Genomic DNA, 10,953 nt, shown 5'->3' on the forward strand with positions numbered 1-10,953 from the left:
AGTCTCATGGTCATCTGCCTGTGTCCCCCAATTACTTCCTAATTCTGACTTCTGTTCAGAAGACTCAGTCCCTTCCTAACCCTGCCTTAGTGAGTGGATATGGGCACTGGCTAAGGATAGATGATGGAGATGAACCTCTAGTTCCCCTGTTCCTGTGCTTTGGAGACAAAGCTCTGTGAAGGAGAAGGATCCAGACTAGTCTTTTCCTTTGGCTAACCCTCAGGAGCCCTATACCCAATGGGCAAGAGACAAACAGGGGCAAACTGTGAGCAGTTGTGAACTTTGAAGAGATGAAAGACATTAAGTAAAACCAGCATGGCATGTGCAGGAAAAGATGGGTGGCCAATTTAAGGTAGAACATCTGCAAACTTTAATTGTTCAGATTTCTTTTTTTAATTTTTTTCTTTCTTTTTCTTTTCAGATTTCTTAGCATAGAACATAGAGGCAGTTGCTCCTGGTCAGTCAATCATAAAAATCTGGAGCAAGAACCTTTCTAGATAGAATGGTTTCTGGTAACAGAAATGGCACTGGAAATCCTAGGTCTCTAATAAAATGAGTGGCTAAGGAGGGTGCAGAGGTCCATTGTGAGTGAGGAGAAGCAGAAACAATGAATCAAATGAGGAAAGTAGCTTTGTGACCTTGTGCAAATCGCTCTATTTCTATGCACCCTGGCTTTCTCACAACTGTTAAGTGGAGGGCTGGAATAGGTAATACACAAGATCTCTTTTGTATTCCAAGATCCCTCCCAGCTTTGACAATCTATATTTGAAAGTCCTTCCCAGTTCCAACCTTCCATGTTCTAAGGTCCCTTTCAGTTCAGAAAATCTGTGTTCTACAGTCACTTTCAACTCTAACATTCTATATTTTATAATCTCTCCCAAATCTGACATTTTCTGATCAAAGATCCCTTTCAGCTCATATCTATATTTCACATTCCAAAGCTTCTAAAATTTTGAGAGGCTTAGTGGAATAACAGGCATAGAGATGATTTCCAAGACAGAAAGCTGGGCTCATTCTATCCATGACACACATACTGATTGTGTGACCCTGAGTAAGTCATTTAGTTTCTCATTGCTCAAAACAACACTCTGTAAATTGCAAAATAGGTGCCAATCGATATTCATGGAGAAAGTTTCCTCATTGAGCTGCAATACTGAAATTACAGGTCTAGTTAGAAAAAATTATAAAGGCCCTTTCCACTTCTGCCAATCTGTGTTCTGTGGTTTCTGCCAGTCCTTACACTGGAGAATTCTGTGTTCTGGAGATGAAACTCCATCCCTCATTCAATTATTTCATGAGGTGTCCAACCTAAGGTAAGAAATAGCATTAGGATGTATAACCCCTCCATGTCACTTTGGCAGCCACTCCTCTAGGGAGCAATGAGCCAGAAAAGTTCTTTCTCTCTAATTACCCTCTCTTCCTCCACCATGGACCCAAAGGAAGCACTTAAGAGAATCCCCAGTGTGACACATCTCTCTCCCTCTCTCAGTGACCCGGCCCGTAGCCTACCTGCCCACAAGCCCAGAGCTTAGACTAGCAGCAGTCACCAATGCAGACAAACATCCTAAAGGGAAGATAACACGGAGTGGAGAGGGCTTTGGCTCTCTTTGAGCTCTGGGAGTGGATCAGAGGGACAGCACCTTGATAACATAACAGATGCTTCTAGATCTCAGAAGTCCACAGGCACAGAAGGGTCTTCAGTGACATCTGGGTGAGTCATGTTGGTAGGCCCAGCATTGAACAAAACCGAGAAGTCCATTCTTTGGGGCTTTTTGCCCCCTTTGGTGCAGTCCTTCCCCCATCATTCCAGAATGCCACCACATTCACTTCTGCTCAGATCTTTCCACTTTTAATTGTAAAGTTCTCCCTTTCCCGGTGAGTGTTTCTAATACAATTTAGGACACATTTATTAAGTGAAAGGGAATACTGACGTTAGAGTTCAAATTCTGGCTCAGCCATTCACTCACCATCTATGTGATTTTGGTCAGATCACATAACCTCTCTGGCCTCAGTTTCCTCATCTGTGAAATGAGGAGGTTAGATTAGGTGACCTCTAAGATCCTTTCCAGCTCTAGGTCCATGATCCTATGCCACCTGAACCAGAGCTTATGTTTCATTTGGCTGCTTGCATTTTGATAGAGTCCAGAGTTTCAAGTCAAAGCAGTAAATTTCTAACTTTGAATTTCTGGAACTTTGCATTGAATGGGAATAATGCCAGCCCAGAGGAAAGACAGTATTCTTCACCTCACGACAACCTTCCTTTATATAAACCAGCATGCCAGATCTGTCTGGGGAGAAGACTGCTATTATCTCTATAGCTGCTACCAGTCCATGCCTTCGGAGCTATCTAAGCAGCCTGAATCTCTTTGACTTAGGTATGATCTGAACCCTTTCCCCTTAACTAGCCAGAGACAAGTCTACATAGAGTCTTTGCAGAAAAAACCCACTACACTAGATAGTGATACAGTGGAGAGAGTCCTGGAGCTGAAGGCAGGTCCTAGGTTCAAATCTCCTCTCTGCTGCTTACCAGTTATGTGACCATGGGTAAGCAACTTTATCTAAAGGATTGCATTCATTTCTGGGCACAGCATTTCATGTGATCATGAGGGAAGATGGGATGGTGGAAAGGGAATTGGATTTGGAGTTAGACAGTCTTGGTTCAGATTCTTTGTCATTTGCTACCTGTGTGACCTTGGGCAAATGACAACCTTTCTGTACGTGAGTTTCCTTATACATAAAATAAAGGGTGGATTAGTTGACTTCTAAGGTCCTTTCCAACTCTCTCTATGAAATCTTATTATCCTAATATGACCAGAGCCAGGAGAGGATGATCATTATCTGGAAGTAGAGAAGACTCTCGTGAGGACATGATCACTGTCTTCAAGGTTTGTCATAGGGAAGAGGGGTCAGATTTATTCTGAGGATGATTAGATTTGCTCTTTTCAGGCTCAATGGGTCAAACTCAGAATAATGGGCAGATACTATAGCGAATCAGTTTTTAGCTCAATGTAAAAAAAATGTAGACCTTAGGTCTCCAGAGATCTCAGTAGATGTCTGGAGACATCTCTAGAATTGGAAGATGTTGCCTAGGACACACTGGATTTCCCTTTCCTGTAGTTCTTTATGCAAAGGCTAATGACATGTTGGGCCTGTCATAGACAGGGTTATAAAAATCAGGTGGGACCATATGCCCTTAGAGTGACCTTCTAACTCTGAGACTCTGTGATCCTGAGAATCCCCTTCACCCATCTGGGCCTCAAGTCCTAAACTATAAAGTGAGAGAGATGGACAAGATGACCTTTGAGATCTTGTCTAGCTCTAAGTCCTGTATCCAAGGAAAAGCAAAAGAAAGCAAATGAAATAAGAAAGGAGAGAATTACAGAACACCAGTATTGGGGGAAAAAGAAAAAACCAAAAAACTTTGGAAGCCATCTAATCCAACCCAGGTTTGAATGAGCATTGTCTCTATGACATCTCCAAAGTTTACAGAGAAATAATTCTAATAATATTAATTATAATACAATTTATTATGTAAAGCATTATATTATACAACTATTATATTATTAAACTTTATTATGTAAATTGTACAATCCAAATTATTATATTATTATAATACAAATACAAATAAACTGGCATAACTTTGAAAGGAAACAACTGACCCTCACCTCTGCTTATACTGATTCAGTTTGGACTCACTCTAATCTAATTGAGTGAACACCACTCAATCATTGCCCCTTTCAGTCCCTGGGCTCTTCTCCCTTTCATTGTCTCCTTTCTTCCTCTTTTCAAGTTGTGTATGGAAAAGAACATGACTGCCAACAGTAAGTGGAGGAGTGACCTTGGAAACAAGGTGCCTCAATTCTGAACTCCAGTAGTAGTTGAGTGAAAACCTGAGGTTCAGAATGTTGTGTTTCTCCATTCACTCAATGAACATGGACTTCTCAGTTTGTGCCCAGCACTACAAGAGGCACTGGAGTGGTTGAATCATAAACAAAGGCATTTAAGACAAAGTCCCTACCCTCATCATAGAAATACACACTTACTGGATGTGAGAACCGGAAGAGAATTTAGAGACCATCCAGTCCAATCCCTTCGTTTTTCAGTAGGGGAAAAATCAGTCTTGGGAAAATTAAAGTGATTTGCCCAATACTACCAATAGTTATTAAAGTGACAGAGTGGGAGCTTAAACCCAGGTTTTCTGCCTCAGTTTAGCTTTCTTCCCCCATGTCATTCTGGATTGGAAAGAAAAAGGAAAATAGCCCAAATAGTAAAATAGGAAATCAAGGGCAAGAGTTTCTTAATTTTGAATACTAATAACCCAAAGTCTTCACATAACATTGCTCTTGGGGCCCAAGCATAGTCATGGCCTTGTACATGAAAGTCTTTTATGATGAAGTCTTTGGATGAAGTCTTTTGGTACCAGATGGGGTCTAAGATGGACCCAAAAGCTACTGAATTGTGTTATTGTACAAAATGTAGTAATCTGAGTTCACTCAGACTGGCATTCCATTCTATAGTAGCTATTTATGTGTTTATACTTACCATCTACTTTCCTTCTTCTGAGATTCCCCTAAAGGGTCGAAATGCATAGAGCTGAAGATAGTGCTCTGATACAACCATACCTGGAGTACTGGACCAATTTCTGATTTCCACATTTGGATATTGATAAACTGGAAAGCATCCATAGGAGGATACCCAAAATAGGGAATAATCTTAAGATCAGGACATGTGACCAGCATCTGAAAGAACCAATGGGAAAAGGAAGTCTTAGGCTTTAGGGCCCATTTTTTGTGCTATGGAGCCCTTGGACAGCCTTGATGAAGTCCACAATAGAATTGCAAAGATGAACCATATTGGAATATAGGTATTAACATATTTTTCTACCAAACAAATTCACAGAACCCAAGTTAAGAACCCTTGACAGAGGGGAGACAAGAAAAGACAAGTATCAAGTGTCAAGTGCCTGAAGGACTGTCATGTGGACAAGGGATTAAAATTGTGCTTCTTGGCTCCAGTGGGCAGAATTAAGAGCAACAAGTTGCAGAGAGACAGATTTTGACTTATTGTAAAGATATGTGTCTTAAGAGGCAGAAATGGCTCCCCAAGGAGTCGAGGGTACTCCCTCACAGAGGGCTTCAAGCAAGGGCTGGGTGATCATCATCAGGAGGGAGATGCTATTTTTATCCCCATTGTAGAGGTCAGGAAATTGGGGCTAGTAGAGCTTGTGAGATGCCTATGTTCACACAGCGTGTAAGGACCTGAGACCAGATTTGATCTCACATTTTCCTGACTCCAAGTCCACTATGCCACCTAACTGACCATTTAACAGGGATGTTGTAGGGAGGTTTATTGTTTAGACATGGGTTGGATAGATAGTCTCTGAGATCCATTCCTACTCTGAAAACTTGTGTTTCTGAAAACAAGAAACTAAAGAATTATCTCTAGGAAAGAAATCTCTGGGAATTTTGTCTGGAGAGATAATAGTAATAACATTAGAGATCAAATGTGGCCTGTATACATGGCACTGCCCTTAGAATCGAGATATATACTGGTTGTGTCTCCCTGGTCAAGGCATGTAACTTCCTAATGTGCCAGGAACTCTCTAAGATTAAAAATTGCATACTAGATGACGATCTCCATTGGTAGAGGTAGTTTCCTCAATGAGACTTCCTTATACCAATGAAATTATAGGTTTGGTCCAAAAAAGTATTTCATTACCTTTAATGGTTTCTCCCATAGAGACTACAAATACTGTTATTATATCTTTGTGAGTATCGCTTTTTTTCTGACCACCATGTGAGCACTTGCCATGTGTGAATTCTCCATAAAACGGTCTTTTTTGGCAAGCATAGTTTGGCATTCAAACAATGTGGCCAGCCCATTGGAGTCTCACTCTCTGCGGTTGAGTTTGAATGCTTGGCAGTTTAGTTTGAGTAAGGACCTCAGTCTGATATCTTATCCTGCAAGGTGAGCTTCAAGATCTTCTTAAGACAATTCAAATGGAAGCGATTCAGTTTCCTGGCATGATACTGGTATACTGTCCAGGTTTCACAGGCATACAATGGTGAGGTGAACACAATGGCTCTGTAGATCTTCAGTTTGGTAGTCAGTCTAATACCTCTTCTCTCCCACACTTTCCTTCGGAGCCTTCAAGACATGGAGCTAGCTCTGGCAATGTGTGTGCTAACCTCATTATCAATATGTACATTCCTAGAAAGTATACTGCCTAGGTAAATGAACTTATCCACAGCATCCAAAACTTCCATTTGCTGTAACCAATGATTCCACATATGGATGGTGTGGTGCTGGCTGATGAAGCACCTGTGTTTTCTTGGTGTTAATTGTTAGGCCAAAATTAGTATAAGCAGCAGAGAATGGATCCATACTTTGTTGCAACTCATTTTCAGAGGCTGCATTGAGAACATAATCATCTGCAAACAAAAAAATCACGCACCAACACTCCCTCCACTTTGGTCTTGGCTTGTAGCCTTTTCAAGGACACTCTCAAAGTCTCTCTTAAGAACTTTAAAATTGAGTGGGTGACAGGGAAATCACTGGTACAGGACCGCGTAGCATCAGAGAAGGTGCTGTGCTCTATGAGCAAAGCAGGATTGAAGTAGCTCAAAAGAAATGTGAGATGTGCAAATTTAGAGAATCCACCCCAAATGTTCACATGGACTATTTGTGCCTGACCTGTGGGAGAGCATTTTGAGCTCGTATTAGTTTGATCAGTCACAGTTGGGCATGCTGTAACTTGACTCTAACACAATGATGTCATTTTGGTCCTCTTAGAGAATGAAGGACAACAACCAACCAACCAATCTTTATAAATCAGCGTAAGCTATCATTCTTTATAAGGAGCTTTACTGTCACTTGATAGATTGTTAGCTGCAGTGGTTCTATGAGGAAGACAGAGAAAAAAACTAAGAGAATTTATTTCCAGGGGAGAGCTTTTTGTCTTATATTTTGTAATAAATCATGAAGATAATTTTTGCGAAGCAATTTTAATTGGTATCCTGAGTAAACTGAGTGGTGGGCTTGGGTTTTCAGAATTGAGAATTCAGAAGTTGTAATGATGTTTAGAAGTGACTTTGGTCATGATTTTCCACAGCTGATATATTATAAATAAAAATTATCTGTTTTATTGCTTATTCTACTTAATAATATCATACGGAATTTGGTCAATACACATGTCTGCATATAATATAATACACACACATACACATATCTATCTATCTGTCTATCTGGAAAGAGAGAGAGAGAGAGAGAGAGAGAGCGCCAAAACTTATAAGGAAAGAACTTTCTTCAGTTTAGTAAATAAATAACACTTAATAAATGAGTTTGGGAGCTCAGAGATAAGTAATTGCTAAGAGAAATGCTGCAATTTTAGCAAATAACAGGAAATTTCAAAACATACCTTTTCACTGCCTTGGAATGTTGTGGGATGAGAATGAAAAAGGAAGACAGTATGGTGTCAGATAGAAAAGTGATGAACACACGTAGGGGGATTGAACTCCAAACTCCTGCTACAAAATCATAACAATTCACTTCTCTATAGAGTTTTACAGCAACTCCATTAGGTAATGAGTCCAAGGATTATTATCCTAATGTAACAAATGGAGAATCCAAGTTTCGAAGAGGGAAGTTAACTGTGACTTAATTAGATTTACAAATGATTCAAGTAAGCGGTATCGGAAGGACTTGAACTCAGGTCTTCTGATTCTAAATGCAGCTGCTAGGCAGCTTCAAAGTGGTTTGTATGAAGTGGGGTGGGGTGGTGATGGTGGTGGGAGAGCTGCTTTGGAGTTCTTCCCCTGCCCTTTTTTTCTAAACAGATTCCTGAACAACCATCCAACTTTTTGGAACCTCCAGGAACTCACTTCAAATACAGAGTCTGAAATCTATAAAATAGAAAATGAATTGGATACCCTGCTATATTCCTTTCTGCTCTAATATTCCTGGAGTCTTTGCTAAATGATTGAGGTCACAAAAGTCCATGTCAAAGTGAAATTTAAATGTCTTAGTGCAAGGAGGATCATGTTGTTTAGCTGTCTCAGTTATGTCTAACTTTGTGACCCCTTATTGGGGTTTTCTTGGCAGAGATACTGAAGTGCTTTGGTATTTCCTTCACCAGCTCACTTTACAGGTGAGGAAACTGAGGCAACCAGGGTTAAATGACTTGCCCAAGGTCACAAACTAATATATGTCTGAGTCCAGATTTGAGCTCATCTTCCTGACTCCAGATCTAACATTCTATCCACTGCACCACCTAGCTCCCCCAGAGGAACACATAGTCACTCATTAATATATTTATCCGTCTTCAGTGATTTCAAATCAACCATCTGAGCATTTGTATAACATGCTACGATAGCACCAGCAACACAGTACTTGTATATATCTGAATGATGTACAGGCAGACACTAAGTATCTGAACAAGTGCCAATAATATACACCTTAAATCTTGATGTTTTGGTATTGCTAAATACAGCTCCAGCAGCTAGAGATTTTCTCAACCAGCATAACTGCCTAGGGAGATATGCTATGTTTTTCTCCTGGAGAAAATTCAAAGGTTTCTTTTTAGAAGATATGGGGTTTGTCTCTAGGATTTCTATTTGTAAATAGCTAAATCATGCACACTAGAGCTGGAATTTGCCATAACTGTAGCTATCCTGAACCCACTAGGATTTTAGGAGAATGTACTGTTAGTCATTCATTATAGTAGCATAACTAATGATAAGAACTCATTAACCTCATTGTTACTTGGAAATATGCTATACCTAGACATAGTCCTATACAGGTAGAAATAGATTGTATTAAGGAAAAGTTTATGGATTTTATTTTTATTTGTTTATTTTTAGATTTATAGAACACAAGATATTTAGGTTGAAAGGGACCTTAGAACATAGAATATTAGATCTGGGAAAGGGCTTAGAAAATAGAACACAGAATATCAAAACTGAAAGGGACTATAGAATATAGAACATACTGTGTTCAAACTGAAAGTGATCTTACAATGTAGTTGTCTTTGTTGAAGACCGTTAGTAATGGGGACCTAACCATCCCCACCCAAGACAGATGAAGTAAAAATTTAAAAATAACAGTGTTATGAAAATCTGGTTTTATACTCCAAATTTTAATTATTCAAGAAGTATTGATCGAAGCCATATTTTATAATTTATTTCTTCTCTTTCTTTACTGATAATGGACATCAGTTAATTTTTTTTGAGGGGGGCACAATTATTGACCCAAAGGTCTCTTTTTCTTAACTCTCTGTAGATGTCAAGAGCATCTAGCCAATGGCAGGGCCAAAGAACGGCACAGCAGTAACGAGGTTCATCCTTTTGGGATTCTCAGACTATCCAAGGCTCAGTGTTATCCTCTTTCTGATATTCCTGGTGATGTACCTTGTGACTTTAGCCTGGAACCTGAGCCTCATCACCCTGATCAAGGTTGACTCCCATCTCCACACACCCATGTACTTCTTCCTCCCCAACCTGTCCTTTCTTGACATCTGCTATGTTTCCTCCACAGTCCCCAAGATGCTCTCAGACTTCTTCAAGGAGAAGAAGACTATCTCCTTTGGGGGCTGTACTGCTCAGTACTTCATTTTTTCTGGCATGGGACTGAGCGAGATTTGCCTCCTGGCTGCCATGGCATACGATCGTTATGCCGCTATCTGCAACCCACTGCTCTACACATCGATCATGTCTCCTACCCTCTGCGTGTGGATGGTGGCTGGATCATATATGTGTGGATTTTCTGGTTCCTTCATCCAGCTGTGTTCATTACTTCAACTCCATTTCTGTGGGCCAGACGTGATTCATCATTTTTTCTGTGATCTGCCTCAGTTGCTGGTCCTGTCCTGTTCTGATACCTTGGCCATAAAGATCCTCCTGTCTGTGTTGTCAATGGTCTTTGGGGTACTATCTGTCCTGATCATTATGGTTTCCTATGGTCATATTGTTGAGGCCATCCTGAAGATGAGCTCTGCCCAAGGTCGGTCCAAGGCCTTTAACACCTGTGCTTCTCACCTGATGGCTGTGACTCTATTCTATGCCTCTGGTCTCTTTGTTTACCTGCGTCCCACCTTCAGTGACTCCTTCAGCCATGACAAGGTGGCATCTATTTTCTACACAATGATCACCCCCATGCTGAATCCTTTGATCTATAGCCTGAGGAATAAAGAGATCAAAGAAGCACTGAAGAGGTGGGAGAAGAGAGTATTTGCCTAAGAAGCATTTAGTTGTAGAGTGGACAGACTGGGACATTGCTATTTAGAGGGCTGTGTATGGGAAATGGAATCACAGTTGTTGCAGCCACATTTCATGCTGCTGGCCACTAGCTTGATATTGGTCCACCATGAAAAACAGATCTCGGGCAATTCTGTACTCTTTCCAGTGGTTACTTAACTAAATACCAAATGATGCTCAAGGGAAATGCCAAGCTCTCTTGTTCTCCAAGAGCTTCACACCTATATCTTCCAGCTCTACCTTTTTTTGTGGGTGGTACTGCTATTCACTCTTTTGTCAAAGGGAATGGTCTGTGTGATTTTGTTCAATTAATCTCTTACAGCTCAAGCTCCCATACACTGTGGAAACTCTACTGTCCTACTCTTGTATGTATTTTAGTGAGCCCTAATCACTTGAAAATGGAATACAGGATTCATGGAATTATAGTAGTATAGACCTGGAGCTGGAAGAAATCTTTAAAGTCATCCAGTCCAACCCCTTCCTTAGAAATGGAGAAAATGAGGTGCAGGAACATTAAATACTTGCCTAAGGTCACACAAGTAATAAGTTGAAGAATTCATATTTGAACCCAGGTCCTCCAACTCCAAATCCATGGTTCTTTACATTGAGCAATCAGCATGGTTCAACAGAATATAGTCTTTATTCCTATCCACAGAATCAAAAGGAATAAATTTAAAATATACTAAAAACATCTTCATATACC

General features: G+C 40.3%; 1 protein-coding gene across 2 annotated transcripts; it reads left to right on the plus strand.

Annotated features, from left to right (window-relative positions):
* The first annotated feature begins 1,630 nt into the window (after positions 1-1,630).
* Positions 1,631-10,232, plus strand: LOC118854321 (olfactory receptor 1440-like). Of its 2 annotated transcripts, none has more exons than XM_036764678.1 (2): positions 1,631-1,711; positions 9,277-10,232. In XM_036764678.1, the coding sequence occupies exon 2, from the start codon at positions 9,297-9,299 to the stop codon at positions 10,230-10,232; it is 936 nt and encodes a 311-aa protein (XP_036620573.1). In that variant the 5' UTR covers positions 1,631-1,711; positions 9,277-9,296. The 2 variants fall into 2 exon arrangements, with proteins under 2 accessions (XP_036620573.1, XP_036620574.1); XM_036764679.1 differs by lacking the exon at positions 1,631-1,711 and adding an exon at positions 2,873-2,885.
* Positions 10,233-10,953: the final 721 nt, after the last annotated feature.

This window comes from Trichosurus vulpecula, chromosome 6 (assembly GCF_011100635.1).
Source record: "Trichosurus vulpecula isolate mTriVul1 chromosome 6, mTriVul1.pri, whole genome shotgun sequence".
Lineage (NCBI taxonomy): Eukaryota > Metazoa > Chordata > Mammalia > Diprotodontia > Phalangeridae > Trichosurus > Trichosurus vulpecula.